We start from the raw sequence: 22,829 nt of genomic DNA, 5'->3' as shown, positions 1-22,829 counted from the left end.
ATTTTAATTCAATTAAAGAGTAAGCCTATTTATTCCTGGTTCTAAGACCAATAGTTCTAGCGGTCGACTCGCTTTTGAATGAAATGGTTTTTTCTAAGGAGCAATGTCCTAAGATACCTCAACAGCTTGAGGAGATGAGACAGATTCTCTATGCTTCGGTTGTTGAAAGCTTAATGTATGCAATGTATATGCCAGACCTGACATTTGTTATGTAGTAGAGACTGTCAGTCGTTATCAATCCAATCCAGGATTAGATCACTGAACGACAGTCAAAACAATTCTCAAGTATCTTTGAAGAATGAGATATACTCGTGTATGGAGATAAGGATTTGATCCTTACAAGATACACAGACTTTAACTTTCAGACTGACAGAGATTCTCGAAAATTGACATGAAGGTCAGTGTTCACTCTAAATGGAGGGGTTGTAGTTTGGAAAAGCATCAAGCAAAGATGCATCGTAGACTCCATTATGGAAGCCGAATACGTAGCTGCTTGTAAAGTAGCTAAACAGGTTGTTTGGCTTAGAAAGTTCCTTACAGATTTGGAAGTTGTTCCAAATATGTCTTTGTCGATCACACTCTATTGTGATAATAGCGGGGTTGTGGCAAATTCAAAGGAACCTCGGAGTCATTATAGAGGCAAGCATATCGAACGGAAGTATCATTTGATCAAGGAGATTGTGCATCATGGTGATGTGATAGACACGAAGATCGCATCGGAGCACAACGTTGTTGATCCATTTATAAAGCCCCTCACGGCTAAAGTGTTCGAGGATCATCTGGAGAGTCTAGGTCTATGGGACATGTGGCATCTTGCCTAGGGCAAGTGAGAGATGATATTAGGGTATAAAGTATGTCCTAGTTTATTGTATATTGTACTTGTTTTTCATGTATTGTACATTAGTCTCCCGAGGCATTAGAACAAGTGGGAGATTGTTGGGATTGGTGTCCTAATTCTCCCGGAGTCTCGTAGTTTGTAAACTTTATACACGTTGTTATTAATAAAATAAGAGTTATTTTATTTGCATTTACTCATATCCAATAAGGAAAGATCTATGGTTATTTTATGTAAACTTAAGCATGTATATGAGATATACAAGTGGATCATACATTAATTAATAACCTTAAAGGTCTGTAATATAAGGATAAAAGAGAGATACCTTATCCTGGTGACACTACGGATACGACCCGCTTTGTAGAGGTTTACAAGTGTTGTGAACTACTACAGATGGTCTGGTCCTGACCATTCATGTGGAAACATGCGAGCAGAGGTATCCTATACAAAGAGTTTGTATAAGACTGGACCACGAGATGATTAGTCTCTTTATATAACGTTGTTGATAATTGAGACTTACATCTCACTAAAACGACCTAGGTGACATGACCTTCATTCTAAGTATTTTAGGAACTCCTGCCTATGAAGGCGATCATTTGATTAGTATGGGTGAGAGTGGCCAGATTACCAACTCAACAAGCCTATCTTTTTAGGGATTTATCTGATTGGGAAGCTGGGAACTCAATTACACAAGACAAAACTCACTCCTTCCCTAAAGCAAGGGTAAAGAGATAGATTGCTCCCTTAAGGGCTTATTCCGGGTCTTAAACATAGTGGCCATATCCTCTCTTTGGAAGAAAGAACTCAGTCATAGTAGGACTATGACTTATTGTTCATTAGAGGAATCGATGGTATTTAAGGAGTTAGATGTAACTACAGAGGAAAAATAGTAAATTGGCCCAACTGTACTTACGAGCGATCTATGAAGGGTTATCGCATTATTGATTAGTTGATATGGACACAAAAATATATCTGTAGTGAGAAGAGTGCAGATGTTGTTCTTTAATGAAGTGTCCGATAGTTAACAGATGGTGAATCTCGTGACTATAGAGTTTAGTCAGTTATTCACGTACTATTGGAGCTTCAAGGTACAGGTACATAAGGTCTCTATGGTAGCTCAATGGATTCAAGTTGAGAATCAGTTTTTGGGGTAAGTTTGAAGTGTTCAAATTAACAAGAGGAAATTCAATTATATGTGATATAATTGGTGTGATGTATGAGATACATCAAGTGGAGGAATTAATGTAAATATGATTTACATTAAGTACCATAAAATAGAAAAATAACTACGGTTTATATGTTTCATGAGATGAAATATTAAAACTATGGGTTATAAATGTAATATGGTAAGTTGGTTATCATATTTATTTATAATATATTAATTATATGATAATTAATTTCTTTTTCTCCAATAACCAATTGAGTGGGAGGTTATTGGAAGTTTTATGGTAACCGTGAGATAAAAAAGGAAAATGGTTTTCCTAATTTTAGAAGTTGCCTGATTCGAAAAGTTCTCATGCATAAGTTATCAAGTGAAAGAGTTTCACTAAGGGATAACATTAAAAGACTACACGATCAGTTAAGCGATCCCCTTAGAGTTGACTATACGATAGTTACTCAGCTGATCATAACTACACGATCGAGTGGCTAAGTCTATACGATAGGCTGCTATTTACTAAACGATCGAGCACATCATCTATACGATAGACAGTATCTTATCTCCCACTTGCTCGATCGTAGACCTCCAATCTCTTTCTCAAGCCAAGATCATACAGAGCCCACAACTTCTGGACTCTCACACCAAGAATACCAAGGTAACCATTGTGGTGTGTCCTCACTCAGTTCGTGGATCGAGTTAGACTTGATTGGTTTCGAGGAGTTGTTGACCGATTGTGTTCGTGATGTGTCTTGTTCGTTGCGTTCGAGGGCTGTTTTTGGATGCATTGTAGATTGATCGAGGGACACTTAAAGAATGGTTCTTCAAAGGTATGCATACTCTATCCCTTGATTCTTATTGTAGCATACTGTAATTTCTAGTTGTGCATGACCTGTTAGTTTTCGTTTTGAGACTGTAATTGTTTTGTGTTCAATTCGAATGGAATTACGAACGATCCTTTCCGCTGCTCATGGAAATCCTCGTGTTTGATTTCCTTCACCAAGTTTTCTTCAGAGGCAATCTGTGTGACAATCACGTCTCCTTGGTATACAATCTTCTTAATGAAATGGTACTTGCGCTCTATGTGTTTTCTGTGCTTATGGCTTCTAGGTTCCTTTGAATTAGCAACTACATCACTATTATCACAACACAGAGTGATAGGCAGATGCATATTTGGAACAACTTCCAAATCGATCAAGAACTGTCTGAGCCATACTACTTCTTTAGCTGCTTTACTGGCAGCTACATACTCAGTTTCTATGATGGAGTCAGCAATACAACTTTGCTTGATATTCCTTCACACTATAGATCCTTCATTAAGAGTGAATATTGACCCTAGAGTAGACTTCTTATAATTTATATCAGTTTAAAAGTCAGAATCGTTGTATCTAGTAAGGATCAGATCCTTAGCACCAAATATGAGCATAAAGCCCCTCGTTCCCCGAAGATACTTGAGGATGTTTTTAACGGCAGTCCAATGATCACATCTAGAATTGGATTGATGTCTGCTGACAATTCCAACTGCATAGCATATGTTGGGATAAGTACACAACATGGAATACATTAAACTTCTTATTGCTAATGCATATGGAATTCGTTTCATTACCTCAACCTCTTGAGGTGTCTTAAGACACAGTTCCTTAGACAGATGAATTCCATGCCTGAAAGACAATATACCTTTTCTTGGAATATTGCATTTTATATTGAGACAACATCTTGTCTATATAAGATGCATGAGATAAGACTTTCGTTCTATTCTTGCGATTCCGAACGATTTGGATCTCAATAACATACTGTGCTTCTCCCAAATTCTTCATTTGAAATTGTGTGGCTAGCCATATCTTAATATCAGCTATAAATTCTATTTCATTCCCAATGAGTAGAATATCATCAACATATAGAACCAGAAAAGCTACATTTTTGTTGACAATCTTCTTGTAAACACAATGTTCGTTAACATTCTTTTCAAAGCCATAAGATTTGATCGCGGTATTAAATCTCCTGTTCAAGATCGAGACGCTTGTTTTAGCCCATAAATGGATCTATTAAGCTTGCATACTTTTTGCTCTTGACCCTGTGCAATAAACCCCTCTGATTGAGATATATAGATACTCTCTTCAAGATAGCCATTCAAAAAAGTTGTCTTAACATCTATTTGCCAGATTTCATAATCATAAAAAGTAGGAATGGACAAGAGTATAGATTATATGTTATATGTGATATAACATACAATTATTTATATGTATGTGTGTTTGTATGTGTGTGTATATATATATATAAATAAATAAATAAAGTTAGTTAATATATATTAATTTTATTATTATTATTAAAATTTCAAATTAATTTGATTTTTTGAATTTTAAATAACAGGGAGGGAGTTATTTTGTATAACCACTTTCTTCCTTAATATCTCATTCAACCAATTTATACGGTGGGGATAATTTTCATCTTCACTCCCCTGTCATTCCATTCTCTGTAACTCTCTAAAGAAAAAGAAATAGTTTTCTTCTTCCCTCCTACCAAAATGATTCTCAGCGAGCCCACAGCTTCGTTCCGATTCTCATCCTAGAGAATAACGAGGAAGCCCTCGTGGTGGTGTTCGGAATTTCACATTTGCTGTGCATTTTTGTTTGGGTTTGGGAGAAGAACTGCCGTTTGTGACCTTGCTGTGAATTGGAAGAGGAAGTGTGAAGACAGTGATCTTCAAGGGTATGTTCTTGATTCCCTTTTTCCTTTGTAAATCACAGTTGTAAAAGCATGCTTGATGAATTTTGTTTATCATTTTTCTGTCCTTTGAGTTACTATGTGTTATCTAAAATGAACTTTGAGACTCAGTTACATATACATGCTTCCGCTATGGGTATTCGAATTCCTTAACTGTCATCATTTATAAAATGGCAACTGACATCTAAAGGCAAATTGTTGTAATGTCAATATTATGAGCTTGTTTATCCTTTATTTTTCAAGTTCTTTAATTTCCATTATGAGCTAAGCATCCTTTTCAGATTCAAAGATGTGGATACTTTATAGGATGGAATAAAAAGGTCCATATATGTCCCCTTTACTCTTGCTCAATGTTTAGTTTATATTTACTTTTATTGATTTTATGCATATTGTTAACTTAGATTGATCACCTAGGTTGCCATACATATTGAGTCTAATATTGAAAGAGTTAGATAATAAATAGTTTTCGTGAAAGAAATAGAAGGAAAAAGCCTAGACATAAGATTTTGTTTGACCTTAGAATTAGGGTAGTACCTATAGATTCATTAGAATTGTATGTTTAATTATCTAAGTTTAAATTAGCCATTGAAATGTGTATTTAATCCTTAACGTGTTCTCTAAGAGAGCTGAATAGGAGTTGAATTTGATTCATTTGGTTAACTGTCAGTTAGGGTAAATTGCAAGTGCATTCTGATCACATACGACTTGACCCCTCTCGGCTTGAAATAGTAAAGATACGAGTGCATCTAGGATCACATGTCAAATTATGTTTGGGTCTAGTTGGGTGAAGGAAATGCGGGTGCTTAATGGTTGCAATATCCAACCAAAGTTGGAACTCTTTTTTAAATTTCATCTTTCTCTTATTGCTTATACTTTTCTTTAATAATTTTCACTATTTTTCAACACTTAATTTCTTTATTTCCAAAGCACATCACAAATCCCCATCATTTATCTTGGTCACCATTGGTTGCAAATTTAGGGAAGGTTTTTTTAACCCTTCAAAACTAATATATTGTACTTCATTCCCTTGGAATTCGATACTTCAAGTTGTCCATTTTATATTACTTGTCAGTCGTGTGTACTTATACTTAAGGATGTTTGTAGTGTCCTATCAAAAGCCATTTTCTTTCGTAGGGATTGTTGAGCTCGTTGAGCCTATTGCCATGTTTAAGGGAATTTCTAAAACCCCTGAAGCTGATATTTCTCCTTTTGGGGCCAAATCAGGCTCTTTAATCCTTTGAAATCTCTTGGTTGGAAAAGTTAAATACACATATGAGGTTCAAGTTTTCATGGATTTTATTTGTGTTTTCCATCGCGGTGATTTTGTCCTTAACTTCATTTCAGTTAACCGCAGGAGTAACTTCGTCGGTCATGATTTAGCTTCTCATGCTCGTAGATTTGGTTTTTTCGAATTGACAATCAGCCTCCTTGGGCAGATTTTGCCTTCCATGTTGATTCGTCTTCCCCTTAATTCTCCCATTTTCCTTTGTTGTACTAAAAAAAGATGTTTAGAGCAAGAAATGAAGTTGTTTAATCGTGATGAGGTCTATAGTATATAAGTCACGAACTCTTTGGGTCAAACAAATAGAACTCTCCAAATACTACTTATTGGGGCAACACATGTCCTATGTGTCATTGTATCTTTAAATAGCACCTCTATTTTGGTAATATCATTAACATTAACGGTATGCTTTTCAATATGCCAATTAAATAAATTTTGACTAAATTAACACATAATTAGAGATAATTTTGACAAAGAACTATATAAACTTTTCATAAATTAACTTATGAGACTTAAAATTTTAGAAATGTATTATCAAAGGTTCGATGTCTCACTTCTACTTCTACCTCTGCATCTATTGAACTAAAATAACAAACCCTAAAAATTTTAAAATAACAATATTTGGGAAGGTGGATAAGTCAAGTTCAAGACAATCTTGTACGATATGCATGGTTAATTTTTAATTTCTGGAGGATGAGAGCATAATCTTCCTCGTAAAGAAAAGGAAGAAAAAAAAAAAAAAAAATCTTTGAGGAAGATCAAGGATGACGATCAAATGCTTCCAGGAATCGTTCCGGTTGAATTGATAACAGCAATAACATCGATTTCTGAAGAAAAACCTTGCATCACTTTCCTAGAAGAAGGGAAGAAGAAGAAAAACTCATACCAGAGCTTTTTGATGTTCGATTTCTGGATAATAGGGCAAAAGGATGGATCCAGAACAAACGTTTATTCGAGTTCAAGAACGCTTTTCCCAGATGCTGACTCCCAAAGTCAGAGCCACTCTGGAGTATATGAATCTCTGTATAGCCATTACTTTGTTCTGTATTCTTGTGGTCATGCACGCGAACTACGTACAGCAGGTTCTTCTCAACAATACGATTTGATTTCTATGTATCTGTATTTTGGGAGCTTTCTTATTTTGCAATGCTTTTTAGTCGTGGGTTTTAGGGTTCATCAGTTGGTTAGGCTGGATTTATGATGGTCTTGGTTGTTTTCGAATTGAGTGACACTGCTCGTCTATATTTATTTATTTTTAATCTAGTTCTGCTTTACGGAAATGGGTTTTTTCTTCTTCATACTTTTCTTGAATCAGTTTGAGTCTTGCAAACTGTGGTGTAATGTGTTAGATCGTGGCAGTTCAATTATGGGTGTTCTCAGTTCTCTTTATAGAGTCTTCTTTATGGATTTTGGATGAGTCTTTTAGAATGAAGATATTGAAGTCGGAAGGTCATAATTTGGTTGTAGTACATGCTTTCAGAATGTTCGAATTTAAACAGTTTGGGTTTCAAGTTGAATGCTTTGGTTTCAAGGCTCTCTATTTTGAGTTCATAAAATGAGTCTTAAAAGATAATGAAATGTAGAGACTCTATTTTGAGTTGAACTCTTTAGTTTTTAGGACATGGGTTAGGCATGTGGTAGACATATAGCTTCTCCACCTCTTTGTTAATTATTTTTTGGGCCATTTCTTGTTATGTATGGACTATGGGATAGTTCTTTAGTCTTTTATGTTGTTTTAATTAAGCTTTGTTCTTCCTGCATTCAAAGCCTGGTTGTTCCAGTGAGCTCTCTGGAGTTGAGACAACAGAAGCCCAACTTATTCAAATTAAGGTAAGTCTTGTCTCCAAGCAGTCAAACTTTGAACCGATTGTTGCTTTTGGTGATTGATGGTTTTTGGGAGAGCAAGAATTTCATGGACCAATGTTGGCATGGCTTTTCTTCTAAGGCTTTTTTTTTGATAAGAATGAGAGATTATCAAAAACTCATATAATTCCATGAAAGATTTTTACTATGTGGATTTTTTATTTCTAAGAATACCATGTCCTTTTTTTTTTTTTTTTTTTTTTAAAGAAAAAAACTGTGATACTTTTCTGATTTCTGCCAATGCAATTCCTTTTTTGTTTTTTTGTTTTTTTGTTTGTCCCATTGGCATCTTAGCAATTTGTCATTCCTTCTTTCTGTCTTACTCTCTTTGATTACGAGGTTATAGTTTCCTGTTTAGAAAATGTTTGCTGTTGAATCTAATTTCTTATTTTGTGCCTAAGAAATTTCTTCCGACTTTTTTCGAACTCTTGTTGGGTTTTTTTAACCATCTCCTTGATCAATAAATAAATGTAAAAAATATTTTAATCCTATCTTATGACAAGGTTTCGAGAAGCAAACATATAGATTAGTCCTAATAATTGTCTTCCAATCATGGTATATTTTTATGTTTGTTCCTTTTATCTCTCTCCTGACTGACAAGAAGAGGCAGATATTCTTAGAGACTGGACATTGGAATTAGATGAAAATTTTATTTCTCAGTAGTAAAATCCTGATTTGCTTTTCAGTATGATTATCAATACTGGAAACGCTCAAGTGCTCTACTTTCTTTAGTTTATGTTCTTGGATTTATACTCTTGATTATTTTGTTTTTGGTTTATAAATTTCTATTAATCTACATCTTAAATTACTTTTCTTGCCTTTTATCTTCCGTGCATACTTACATCTACTTTAGTGTATAAATCTAAACTTGTGTAATTTTCCATAGATAACAACTGCAGGCCTGTGGTCGCAAAATGATTCTGAACTTAATATTGAAGGTGTCCCTCGTGGGGAAAATGTGAGAGAAAGTTTGGAAGTGGCAAATGATGGAGATGAATTGACATTTTTGGCTGCCAAATTTTGGTTAAATTGGTTTGGTTCAGGTGCTAGAAGGGGTAAGTTTGCACCAAAGCTCTGGAAATCAGATACAGAGATTCTAGAACATCAAGCAGAGAATACTGGTGTGGATCAATGCTCAAAAGCAGCAGTTGATGATACAGTCATCAAACTTGAAAAAGAAGAGATCCACGTTAGTTTTCTGATATCAGTCAAGGAGACTTTTAAGGCAGCGATTGTTCACTTTGGTAGAAGGTGGAACCGGCGGTTTTTATTTATTTGTAAACATACAAAGCAGATCCTGACCAGCTTGTGGAAGCTATCTGTGAGTAAATTATTGATGGCATTACTTTAATTGTAAGGTTCAAGCATGCTCCTTTATTGGTCAATTTTAGTTTCAATATTTTATTGAGTTACTATTCTTCTACTACTGCAATGTAAAGTAAAGAAGCTCACAGAAGGTCCTTCCTTTTCGTATTAGATTATTATTATTATTATTATTATTTCAAATAAAATAACGGGGTTTCTTTTCCTGTTCTCCTCTGCTGTCCTGTTTTTTGCTCTAGAATTCTGAAGCCATTTAATTGATAAACTGGGAAAGGGGGATGATTTCTTGGAGGTGGTACTTGGGATACTCCATTTCCCCACATTATCTTAATTCTTATGGAATACTTAAATAGATTGGGTCCAACACAAAAATTAGAAATTTCTTTTATTTATTAATTTATTATTTTTTTTTTATAAGAAACCATTTCATTGATTGAATGAGATGTCCAAAGGTACAAGAGGAACCCTATCAATGGGGATACAAAAACAACTCAATTAGAGGGTGTACAAAAGGTGTTTCCAATTTGAAATAAGGAAAGAAAAATTATGACTATGTATGGCCGGTATATCTTTGCACAAAAAAAAAAAAAAGCATTATGAATGATAGTGTCAATTATGTCCTTTGTCGTCTTGTTTTTTTCCTGGAAGATTCTATCATTCCTTTCATCCCATTCAACAAAACAGCACCAAATAATGCCAAACCACATACGTTTTTTTGTCAGCTTTGAAAGGTGTCCAACAAATTAATAACTCTGTGTATCATTAGGGCAAGCAACAGTCCAGTTGAAAGCAGTAAAAGATTCTGTCCAAATCCCTATAGATGTGGGACAATCAAAGAAGAAATGTTGGATAGTTTCATTGTTGGAATGGAAAAGGCTGAACCAAGAGGGAGATAGGTTGATTGGATGGAAGAAAATTGAATCCTCAGAAATCTTTTTGCCTTTATGAACCCAGGACCCATAAAAAAATACTGTAACTTCTCTCCAGCTGGATAAACCCTGCAAGTTGCCTTGGCAGCAGTTATCCATAAGGCCTTAGCGCTTCTTTTGAAAGAATTTTTTATGAGATTGCACCAAGTCTTGGATCTCATGTGACCTGTTGGAGAAGTGACAATGATAGAAAATATGCTGTTGGTATTTTGGCAGTAGTGTATCCCAGAATAAAGCAGTGGGGGAGATAGCCACGATTGGATTCTATTGCATGAATTGGTTTTATCAAGCTAGGTATCAAATCAAGAATTTAACCTCCACTAGGGTCATATAGATCTTATAATATGAAGGGAAAAACCTTAGGAAGGGTGAAGGAATGGGGAAAAAGAAATTTGAACATAGATTTGGAAAAAGGTGGTCCATTGTTGAGGCATGCACCTTCCTCATGCATTTATTTACATTCTGGTTAGAATGTTTGTTTTTTGATTTTTTTTTTTTTTTATTCCCGCCATGGCCTTGCTGAACCTCTCTCATTAAGCTGTCTCTTAAATACCAAGTTCCATCCCAAGGATTCATTGCTACAAACCTCTCGAGTGCTTTTATTGTGGAAAAGAAACCTCATAAACTGTCCTCCGAAAACTTTATTCTCCTCCTCTTACAACTTTAAGTCAACGAGCTGAAAAAATTAGCCTTTTCATGTGGCAATAAATCTTCAAGAACTTGTCTCACATGTCACAACCTTGGAGACCTCTTTATATTGATTGCCTCTTAAATCACCACTTGCCAATTCGAGTATAGTTCAGTTAATAAGGCACCAAATTACCATCTTAAAGGTCGATGGTTTGATTCCCTACTCCCCACCCCCGCAATTGTTTACTCAATAAAAGAAAAAAAAAGTTTAGTACTCAATCCAAAAGTTTAAGCAAATAGGTAACGAAGTACTTAATCTTATATCAGAATTGTACCACTTCCTTTCCCTTGTGGGTTTAGAAATTTGCACAAAACCCAAAAAGTGGGTTTTTCTTTTAATATACATATAATTAAGAAACAAGCCACAACTCTAATTAGAAGAGACATCAAATGTACTAGAACAGCCCAAGGTAATGGACAAGGGGACAAGGTGTCCCTTCTCTTTGAGGTTACATAAAGGCCCTCCAATCTAAGTTGATGGTATGAGTGATTGCAAAAAAAGCTTGTGTTGGGCACTCCAATTAGAGGCTGGGAACTGTACAAGGTTACAAAAGTATTTAGAAAGAGTTAAACTTATCTGGAAGATCCTAACATTTTTTTCTTTCCATACAAGCCACAAGGTTGTCTTAGAAGCCATAGTCCATAGCACTTTGGCTTTTTCTATAAACCACCACCACTTGAGGGCACCTCCAAAAGCCGATCTTTGATAGGGTTCAAACTCAAAGCTTTTTAGAAATTTAGATTAGGAAATAGATGATCTATTTTGTTGAAGTATGACTATAATCCAACCCTCATTGAGTTTTAGCCTTAAGAAGGTCAAGAACAAAATGCTTGGACCTCTCACCATAAGCAAGTAAATAAACCCTTAGATGATAGTTTGGAGAACTAGTGTGTGGTTGGTTCACTGGGCTCATGTCTTTTGATGCTTGGTGCTTTTTATCAAAAAAATGAAAAAAAAGTGTTGATGCTTGGTTGCTTAAGGAGGAAGGAGTGAGGTTGTTTAATTTGGAAAGTAGTTAAGTCTGAGTTATTTAATCGTGGGACTACAGTTAGCTTAAAACTCTTTTGGTAAAACAAGGAGTGAGAGTTAACAACACTTCCACCAATTCATACTCCTTGGGCCAAAACATGCCCTAAGTGATTAGGATCTAGCCCTCAAAGTATTAGTCTTCAAATTTGTGGCTTTATATATGTTGATGCTTCGGTTTATGGTGAATAATATGATGTAAGCCTTATTCCTTAATCCTTAGACTGTGACCTTGGAGCTTTTAATACTCCTGGATAGTAGCTGTTATTCATTTTAAACTTTAGTTACTGCTTGCAATCTTATCCTCCTAATTGTATGGTTCCCTTGCTGTTAATGAGATGTTTCTTATAAACAGAACTACTTTCAAACACGTGTCGCTGTTTGCCTGATTGCTAGTGCAGAATGTTGCAGGGATAAATTTGAGTCTTGATGTCTCCAAGTGGTCGCACATTCTTCATCTGGACAGGCTCCAGTCAGCTGCAGGTTAATAAGGCTACTTTCTTTGTCTGTATGTTTTCTGTGATGATGCAATGACTTGAAATGCTTTCTTTTAATGTTGACACAGACCATTCATAGAAAACTAGCCTTGTATTTTGACATAATTGGTTTTGTGGCCATGATCATGTTATTTGATTTTTGCATGGACAGAATTATTTATACCCTCTGAAGGTTTTAGTTCTAAACATAAGTAACATAGACATACATATATGATATATATATATATATATATATATATATATCAATTTCATTCCTATAAAATGCATAGATAAGGCTTGAATACCAGAAATTTGTCCAAATTTTAGTCAAGTAGATCATTGAAATGCTTTTAAATTGGCTAGAATCAAGAAAATAGAGTAGCTATAAAAATGTTAATATCTAGTTACCAAGAATAAATATTGAAGCAAACAAGATCTTATACCTCCCATGTTCCATAATCCACAAGGTGAAAAATCCTATCGGAGTTATATGATTGTTGGAATATTTGGGAACCTTTGGTTCCATGAGACCGAAGCTTTATTTGGGATTTCTTTGGCTGCCAAAATAATTCCTAGTACTAAAAATTTTGGTGTGATGTAGTATGAAATAAACTAGTATTTGGTACATTTGAACTTTTAACACAAATAGTTTTGAAGATAAATCCAATACTTCTGATAGTTTTGTAATTAATTACAGCTTACTTCATTGTTATGGTGCCTTTGGTGTGCGTTTGGGGTTGACTTTGAGAGGGTTAAAAGTAATTTCTAAAGAATCTTAACTGTTTTTTGTGTTAGTAAAACATATTGGAGTTAAATCTATTTAAATCACTTTTTGAAACACACGTTCATTTTTAGGCCGTTTTCAAATTAATTCCCTCCCAGCTTTTATATTATCATAAAATCATATTTCACTTTTTAATAAATTTTCAATTTTCAAATTTATCCTTCGATATTAAAAATTATTTTATATATCTAGTATCTTTCTCACCAAGGATGAAAACTCACGAAATTTTGCCAAAATCGAGGTACCGTAAGAGAAATCAAGGGGCAACATATTCTTTACTGTAAATCGTCGAAAAAGTCAATGATATATTGGAAATATCGGTGATATTACCAAATATTTTGATGATATCGCCAATATTTTGGCGATATTTTGGGTTTTTTCCCCTTATCCTGTAGCGAATATAGAATATATAACAAAGTCTTCTCGTAATGTCAAAACGTTTTGATTGCCTCCTTGGTGGATGGTCATGCCAACATGCTTGAGCGCGCGCCGTTTCGATTCCAACGGGAGTAAATTTTAGTTTTTTTCAGAATGGTTTCATTACCGTCCCTATTTTCTCTCCTCTTATTTTTCTCTTTTTTATTCTCTCAACAATTTTTCTTTTTCAATTTCTAACTTTTCTTCTTGTTATTCTTATATAATAATAGTTTTTTTTTTCTCAACATCATTCACAACCATCATCTCTCCCCTTGTCTATTTTTTTTAAAAATTCTCACTATATACTTTTTCCATTTTTGTATATTGTATAATTTATATTTTGTTGTTACTTTTTTTCTGTCTCTAGTCCATAATCTCCGTCCTCACTTTACCTCTTGTATGTTTTCTTGCCTTTATTTTTTTCATCTTTTTGTATTAAAATTTGATTTTACCTTTTGTAATATATTAAAGATACACACTTTTTGAATCTTGTAACTTCTAATTATTTTTTTGATGGAACATGGTTGGATCCAAGGTATCCTCCTATCGAATCATTGATAGCATTAGGGTTGATGTTGATGCTCATGGATGACATATTTTCAATTATAAGAAATTTGAACATATTATGACTTGGAGCAATACGGTCATTATCAATTATATTATGATAATGTTGAGCTAGTACCTCCTAGGTCAACTTTCTACTATTGAATCTTGTATATGACATTCTATTTGTATGACCTAGACTTTATTAATGAAATATTCAGTTTAGGATCATTTTTCGGTCTTCACTATTACCTATTATTCCATTAACAATCATCTTTGGCTTCTAATTATTGATTTATTTGCTTAAAGGCATAGTTTATTACTTAAATAAGTTTGTTTTAGAATTTCACTAAAAAATTCACAATATTTTAATAAATTTTCGTGATATCCATGATCTTTCCTAGAATATCCGTTGATCTATCCATTAATTTGAGTTACCGATATTTACATCAATGACAATATTTTCGTCCATGTTTCTTAAATAACCAAAATCTATCTCTTAATTTTTCATAAGTTGAATGCAACCAATTCTTTCAAATCACACCATACTTATTTTTCTTTTAAAATAAAATTTCTTATTCTTAACCATTAATCTAGATCAACAAAATATACCATTTAAAACAATTATCTAAAAAGTTATAAATTATAAAAAAATACATATGTTAATAGTAGGTTTATTATAGTTATTATATCTAAAAGAAAATAGTTTAGTATTTATACTAAACACTATAATCAACTTGTTGAGGTCTAAAGTTGAAATTTACCAAACACTAATTTGCTTCAATTTGCAACAGATTTTTCTAAAAACACAACTGGACAACATTTATTTTAAAAGCTACAATAATCCCAAACGAAGCCTAATGAAGCCTTTAATGCACGGATGAAATTGGAATTTAAAAGCTTGTTAGCAAATACTCTAGATTTTTGCTACGTAGTGATGGAGTTATTGTAGATATTGCTGATGGCCTGTTTTGGTGTCTTGGCTTTATGTTTTTCTTTTCAGTGCAATGGCTTGTGAGAAGAAGTAAAAGTTTTGAACCAACGTACTTGTATACTAGGGAAAAGGTAATTTATTTATATTTTCCATCTATTATTGTTATTATAACTTTTGCTAGAATGCTTCTGTTTTCTGATATGAAAGTTTATTATTTTCGTTTATTTGAATTAATCCTGGTTTCTAGTACTTTTCACTAAATGCTTTTCAAGTTGCTTTTATTCCTTATTGGCAATAAGGTGGTTCATATGGTGCAGGGATATTTTTTATTACCAGAAGGAGCTAAGTCTAGGCATAATATACAGACAGTGAATATAAGTATACCAGCTCAACATTCATGCTTTGGAAACAGGTATATCTATTGATATGGTGAATCTACTTTTTGAATGTTGAATGTTATGTTTGTTGACGCCTGTAGAAAATTTCAGTTCGTATTCTCATGGAACAAGTTAAGATTTTTACCTCATTTGTATAGTAAGATTTTGCATTTGTTCTTTGTACTTTTCATGATTATGATAATGGACCTTTGTTAGCTTTTTCCTCCGTCTCTATAACCCTTCTTTCTAGATAACCACGTATATAAATTTTGTCCTCTTCTGATCAGAGGGGAAACAAGGTGAGGAGGACAAAGGGGCATAGGTCGCTATCAACTTACTCATTTGAACATGTTTTGATGTATTTCATGAAAACAGAAGGCTGTTTCTTGTCTTTTCTTGTTAGTTTTTTGTTGATTCTTTAGGTTTTATTTTAATTTTCAGAACATTTGTTTGAAATCTTGTTTCTTGCAAATCTTGGGTGTAATCTTGGTTCTTGAATTTAAGTTACCGTTGGTAACTTTTAATCTAGACTGTAAAAGGAGTTTATTATTTAAACTAAACTCCCCCCTCACATTTAATACAACTTTGAAGCATTTTCTCACATAAAGGTTTCCTCCTCACCTTGGTGCATCATGTTTTCTTTTTCAAAAATTAAAACAGAATTGTTTTCTCAATTATATCCCAAATGTGGTTTAGATTAGTTAATTTTTCGCTGGTGTAAAAGAGACGGCTACTAGATTTGACGATGATTTGGAATCCTCCCACTCTAGAAACTAAGAAGATACCATAAAAGAAAATCCCAACTGTTATAAAAAAGAAAATAGTGAAAAATTGATGAGCTGAAGAGCTTATCTTGAGGCTCAGAAACAAGGTAAAAAAAATTCTCAAGGCTCCCTTGAGGCACCAACAAGAATTCGTGGTTCTTTTCAAGCCATAATCGTGAACATATAGCCTTGATGGAAGGACCTTAGATCTCAACAATTAGTTGTCGTGGCTTTGTTAACATGCGCAGTCGAGGAACAACATCTTGGGCACTGGAAGGAGGGATACTGTTAGGCCTCCAATTGTAAATACTAGAAGGGGTAAAAAGGGGAATGACTGTGGGCCTAGCCTTTAATGGGCCAGAGTTTGCTTGATACATTTTTGTGTAAGAATGCGCGGTGGCAGGTTGCTTTATTAGTACATGCCTGGTATTTTTTGTGGGATTACTATTGTGTATTTTGACTAGAACAGTAGTTCTAGAGGGGAGCGATTACTGATGCTCTTGAATACACGGGCTTTTCCTCAAGTTCTTTTGAATCAATATAATCACTAGTAAGACCAAGTGTTCTAACAAATACCAATGAATGTTAAGAAGTTTTTGAAGCAAACTAACAAGTTGTTAGCTTTTTGCATCTCGGTATTTATGTTGAGCAGATAAATTTGAGTTTCTTTTTAGAATTCTATCTGACTCAGTCTTTCATTTATAGGTTCATATATTTTTTACATCTCTTACCACACGTTGGAATTACTTCATGTAATCATCTCCATGGCATCATTTGCCTCTCTGTATTTTCATGAAATCAATGAAATTCAGTGTGATCGTTTCTCATCCCCCCCCAAAAAAAAGAACAGTCATCTATTTTGCTCGTATTTTTGTTTGTCATAGCTGCATTTTTTGTTCTTTTTTGAACTAATTGAAAATCTTATCCGGCTTGCTGTGAATTTTTTAAATAAGAATTGTGCAGAGAAATAATTATTTCAAATTGTCACAATCATGTTAATAATGATCATAATGATTATAATGATTATTCTTGGCAGATGGCAGCAACTTCTCATAAACAGATTTGTTGGGTATGATACTATCTTGATGAACAGCTTACTGACCTTTCCAGGTCAAGGTAATAACTATTTATCTCTATGTAGTTACGTTGTTATGGTGGAAAGTGTTATGTGTGCATTGCATGTGTTTTACTTTTATTTGAAATTACTTGGTTTCCTTCCTCTTCTGCATTTTCAATTGCCATTTTGTAAACTTATCAAAATTACCATCAGTAATTGATTTAGTGCAAAGAGTAATCTTTGACCTACATAATCTTTGTTTAAACTCCTCTCTCTCTCTCTCTCCCCCTAATTATTATTATTTAAAGAAACCGAACTTTCATTGAGATAGATGAAAGGATGTACAAGGGAAATTTTTGTTTAATCTTGAGGGTTTTCTTAGGACTGATTATGTTTTATTTATGAGTTATTATGATTTGCCTGTAACCCTAAACTAGTGACCAACCTTAGTATTGCTCAATGATCAAGGTATTGATATTCTGCCTTTAGATCAAAATTCAAATCCCCACCCAACATTTGTAGTTCTGCTGAAGAACAAGAAAAGGAAAAAGAAAAAAAGTTAATGAGGCCATTATTTTAGTTTATGTTCATAAGACAAATCTTCATGGAATTGCTTGAAACTCTGTCACCACTAAACTTTTCTCCTCTTTAGATGTCTCTGTACCTTTGTTCGATATGATCATATGAAGAATCTTTAATGTATTGTTTACTTAAGAGGATGTATACCATCATTTGCATCTCCAGCTAAGTTTAGATTTCTTGCAGGCTATCTTTACAATTACCAAACGAAGGAGTTTTACAATCTTAGCTATGCATTTGAGCCGCCTGAGGGCCCTGCCAGATTTGGAGGTTCGTTGATTTATCCTTTTTTTTACTGCATTGATATGATCCTTTCATATGATGATTTAATAACTGATGAAGGTTTATGTTTATTCTCTATCATTCTCCATGTATTTGTTTTTTTACGATATATTAAGTAGAGTTAAGTCCAGAAGGGCATTTTTTAAAGATTTTTTTACCATTCAACCATCAAGGGCTCAATTCCATTCTCAACGTAATTAGTTTAAATGTTTACAGGTCGGATCTGTTACTAGGAAGTTTTTCCAGCCTTTTTAATACGTGGGCATTAATTTTAGTTATTTTCATTTGGTCATTTCCTAAGCAGTCTGTGTGTAGATATATAGATTTTAGATTATGAAAGCTGCCTTTTCCTCTCTGTTTTGTTTTTGGGGCTTGTTTTTTGTACGCCCATTTTGTCCAAGTATTTGTTCTCACATCTTGTTTCCATTCAGACTACTTCGTGACCAAGTGTGGTGTGCTCATGATGTCACTCTTCGTTTTCTTCACTACCACTATGTCGGTGTCATTTACATTAAGGGAAACACAGACTCGCATGTTGAAGTTTACAGGTTCCTTTCTTTCATTTGCATTATGAAATTAGGGTTTTCTGAAAAGTTTTGTTTCCTTGTACTGCTTATAGCTTCGTGTGTGGCATGCTTTACTGGATGGCTACATTTTATTTAGGGAGAGAGCCTCTTTCTCCTGTCTACTGCCTGCTATTGACTCAATATGTTTATGTTGCACCAAAGGGCTAAAGGGGTCATGGGTTCAATCCATGGTGGCTAACTATTTAGGATTTAATATCCTATGGATTTTCTCAACACCCAAATGTTGTAGGGTCAGGCGGGTTGTCCCATGAAATTAGTCGAGGTGGGTGTAAGTTGGTTCAGACACTCACGGATATATAAAAAAAAAAAAAAAGAAAAGAAAAGTAGACTGGCAGTGACCGTAGGGTACTAGACATACATAATACATTAAGGACTCAGTAGACTTTCTCATCTCATGGTGCCACGTGCGTAGTCACTGATTATATATAATTACAATAAAAAATAGAGTTTAAATGTTGCAACTCTATCGAACATCCAACATAGGGATTTTGTAGATGGGGTCATCATTCATCAGAAATGGTGGCGTTAGATAAAATTTGTGGTAAAAGACTTGGGTTATATCAAAATTTTCTTTGACTGCCTGTAGTAAAATGGTTGATCGAGTGGAGTTCTGCATCCAACGGACCACATCATAAATATTTCTTTTAGACAGCAACTTTCTTATGTCTGGCTTCTGAGATATCTGGTCTGCCTGCACTGTTGATGAATATTTCCATCCATTCTTACATATAGAGTAGGAACTAGGAAGGCCGCATTAATTATCTTGAAATATAATGGGTTTAGTCTTGTTTTTAATTTCTGCAGTGCAGCTTCAACACCATGCTCGACATCAACTCCCAACGTTTCAGTTGATCTTTGTGCATGTAATCGAGTCACTTGTCTTTGTTCCAGTAAGCACTCCAGATTGTTGCTTTACTGTTGATATGTACGCCTGCTTATGTTTCTAGTTTTGTTTTACTATTTGGTGGTCCATATAGAGGATTTTCATGCTAATAATCTATTGTTACATTTGCAGATTATGATCGGTATACTATTTTTCCTGTTTGAGTTTTATGACGATCAGCTCTTGGCTTTCATGGTCTTGATTCTGGTGTGGTTAAGTGAATTGTTTACACTGATTAGGTCTCCCCCTCTCTCTTTCTTTCTCTCTCTCTCACACACAGTGTATATCTCCTGTGGAAGGACAGCTAATTTTTTGATAGAATCAACTGCTTTCATTGAGAAAAAAAAAATGAAAGAATGGGAGGGTATGCAAAAACAAGCCCATAAAAACTCCACTAGAGAGATTTTCCACCTAAATAAGAATAATAATGAATATTATTTGCCCTCTCCAAGGAAAAAACACACCTTTGTGTCTCCTGTGGAATTTGACACAATTGGAGAAACCTATAGTGGTTTTGTATGGAGTAAATTAAAGAATATTATTTAGGCCAGATTTTGTGGGTAGTCCACTAGAAATTTCGTTAAAATTTAATAATTAGATTAGATGTCATTTAGATATAGAGTTAAAATAAATATTTAGGTGAGAGCTCCTCTATTTGATTTGGCTATCTGGCTGTGGTGGGCAAGGTTGGAAGGCTAATCTCACCGTGGATTTTGCTCTTACAGTTTTAGGAGTACTTGGTCCAAATTAAAATAAGATGGCATTTTCCTTTTTGAGTTCCTTGGTTAATAAAGTTTGACCAAGTATAACACGGCGGGGTAATTCATTCATCCACCGTGACAAATGTTTGTAGTGGTAAGGGTGTGTATAACCAAAATTTTTAATTCTTATGTCAAGTTTTGATAACTTAATATAAAAGTTTGCTTCTTGTGGTTTATTCAATAATTAAATCTACTAGTTCTGCATTAGAGCTTACAGTCAAATCATGGTTGCATTAGCCGTGCACAATACATAAATGACTTGTGTCTAGCTCTTACAAATTCTAATATCATTGTTTGCATTTCCTGCAGTGTGCGGACCCCAATATCAATGAAGTTTTTCCCCCGCTTTTTTCTGCTCTATTTTTTGGTTTTTCATATTTATTTCTTCTCGTATGCTTATGGTATGCCACTTATCTATTAAACCATTGTGGGCTTGTATTATAGCTTATAGTTAACCAGATCCTAAATTCTATCTTCACAAAATTTTCAGGTTTTTCCTATTTGGCTCTTTCTACAACTGCAGCCTTTATGCAGCATTTGATTCTATATTTTTGGAACCGCTTTGAGGTGAACTATTTTCCATCTTCTTTAATTAAGTACGTTTACATAATTTTCAGAAAATGGTATTAGAATCAGTGTCTTTATAAGAATTATAAGATTTCAATCCTGGTCCGAATCTTGGACCTGGGGGTTTACAACTAATTCTCAAAGTCAGTTTGGTCTGTTATCTTATTTCTCTTACACACATTTTTATGTCAGTTGAGGTTGGTTAAGACTAGGGGGATATTTGAAATGACTCAAAAAAAGTTATTCCAAAAGGCCTTAAGTTGCTAGTATATATCAAGCAGGAGATAGCCGTTGGTTTGGGGAATTGGATCTGTTGTTTACTGGTTTTCTGGACATGACTTGAGAGAGCGTTATTAAGAGTTAATCCATTTACGTTCTCCAAGTGAAGTCGGATCAAATTTAAATATTTACACAGGCATGCACTTGGCTTCCTTGTATGATGTCTTGTCATTCTCTCACATATTGTTGCATATTCACTACTCATTTAAAAATATAATCGACCAGTTGCTTATGCGACTCCAATACAGGTACCGGCTTTGCAGAGGTTCATGCAGAATAGACGATCTCAGATACATCAACATCCAGACTTCCACATTACCTCTTCTACTATTCTTGCCTCCACATTGCATATCACAAGGTTAAACACCAGGAATCCCAGTGGACAAAATACAGATCTGAACACTGGACATGATTTGAGACCTACATCTGAAACCGTACCCACTGGACCCGGAGGTGTGACTGGAGAAGTTCCCCATCCTCTAGAGCAAACTGAAAACAATAGTCTCGATAGAGCCGGGGACAGTATTCAAATTCCAGGACAGCATGAACTTGGGCAACCGAGGAATGCGAACTCGTTTAGTTCTCTGCTGTTTTGGATCTTAGGAGGGGCCACATCTGAAGGTATTAACTCGTTACGATCAATTTTCCGAGATTCAAGGAACAATGGTCAAGTTTATACAGGATCACCTACTGAGGAAAACAATGGGAATCAGAATGTTCAATAGTCTTGGATTTTCATGATTGATAACTGATCCTTAGGTGTTTGATATTCCTCAAATAGTGTATGTAAGTTGAATATTGATTTGGGGATGGAGCGGCGACGGGGAAGCAATGGAGAAGAAAAGAAGAAAGGTAGGTAGAATGATATTGATCTAATTGTTTGTGTTACAACGCTGTCCTTTAGTTTTATTTTTGTTTATAGCAATGAAAAAAATCTACTTGAAGCCATTATGATGGGAGGGGATCCTGTTTCTTCTGTGTATAGAAAGAAGAAAAATGTTTACTGGTACTTCCACATGTTGAAAAAATGGTATAAAAGATGAAGGAAACACTTTCTAGCAAGGTTTATATTTTGTCAAATGAATGCTTGTCTTTGGTTATTATTGTTATAAACTTATATCTTTGGTGAAAACTTTATGTTTTTTCCCCTTTTCATTTACTGTTTACATGATTTATATTCTGTCCATTAAGTTTTAAGATTATAAGATTTTTTCTCACTAAAAGATATTATTTAGTTTTGAAATGAACAAGGGTTTGTTTTAAAAATCATTTGATTTTCGGGGGATTAGTGATTTTTGTAATATATATTTTACAAATGTTGTCAAAACTTAAGCTTTGGAAAAAGTGTATTATTTGTAATAAGCTTTTTTGTTTTTGGAAATTGATTAATAATTCAAATATTTCGTTAGAATGATAATTATTTTAAGAACTTGTAAAAAAAAATAAGGACTATTTTGAAAATTCATGAACCAGAAGATTATCAAAGTTTGAACTTTCTTAGATGTGTGATTGGAATGAGGTGATAAAATTTATGTTTACTATTTTCCAAGAAATGCAATAATGTCAGGTGTTTATTAAACTTTGAAAGTCATATTCATTGAACTAATTTGTACTTCATCTAAAATCTTTATAGAGAATTGTCTATTGGGATATTCAGATCTTGTTGGGTTACAATTCGTTTTTTATTTTTTATTTTGAAAATTATGTTTA

At 34.1% G+C, this 22,829-nt stretch overlaps 1 protein-coding gene across 1 annotated transcript; it reads left to right on the top strand.

Annotated features, from left to right (window-relative positions):
- Positions 1-6,506: 6,506 nt before the first annotated feature.
- On the top strand, positions 6,507-22,181 carry LOC120074647 (S3 self-incompatibility locus-linked pollen protein). The gene is made up of 14 exons (XM_039027839.2): positions 6,507-7,079; positions 7,765-7,827; positions 8,747-9,181; positions 12,231-12,312; positions 15,053-15,114; positions 15,301-15,395; positions 17,161-17,240; positions 17,947-18,030; positions 18,474-18,590; positions 19,434-19,519; positions 19,645-19,751; positions 20,583-20,674; positions 20,764-20,840; positions 21,368-22,181. Exons 1-14 carry the CDS (start codon positions 6,927-6,929, stop codon positions 21,842-21,844), a joined length of 2,010 nt encoding a protein of 669 aa, XP_038883767.1. The 5' UTR covers positions 6,507-6,926; the 3' UTR covers positions 21,845-22,181.
- The last annotated feature ends 648 nt before the right edge of the window (positions 22,182-22,829 follow it).

The sequence above is a fragment of the Benincasa hispida genome, chromosome 1, assembly GCF_027475165.1.
Source record: "Benincasa hispida cultivar pf3 chromosome 1, pf3_genome.v1.1, whole genome shotgun sequence".
In the NCBI taxonomy this organism is placed as follows: domain Eukaryota; kingdom Viridiplantae; phylum Streptophyta; class Magnoliopsida; order Cucurbitales; family Cucurbitaceae; genus Benincasa; species Benincasa hispida.
This window is presented reverse-complemented; position numbering and strand designations above follow the sequence as displayed.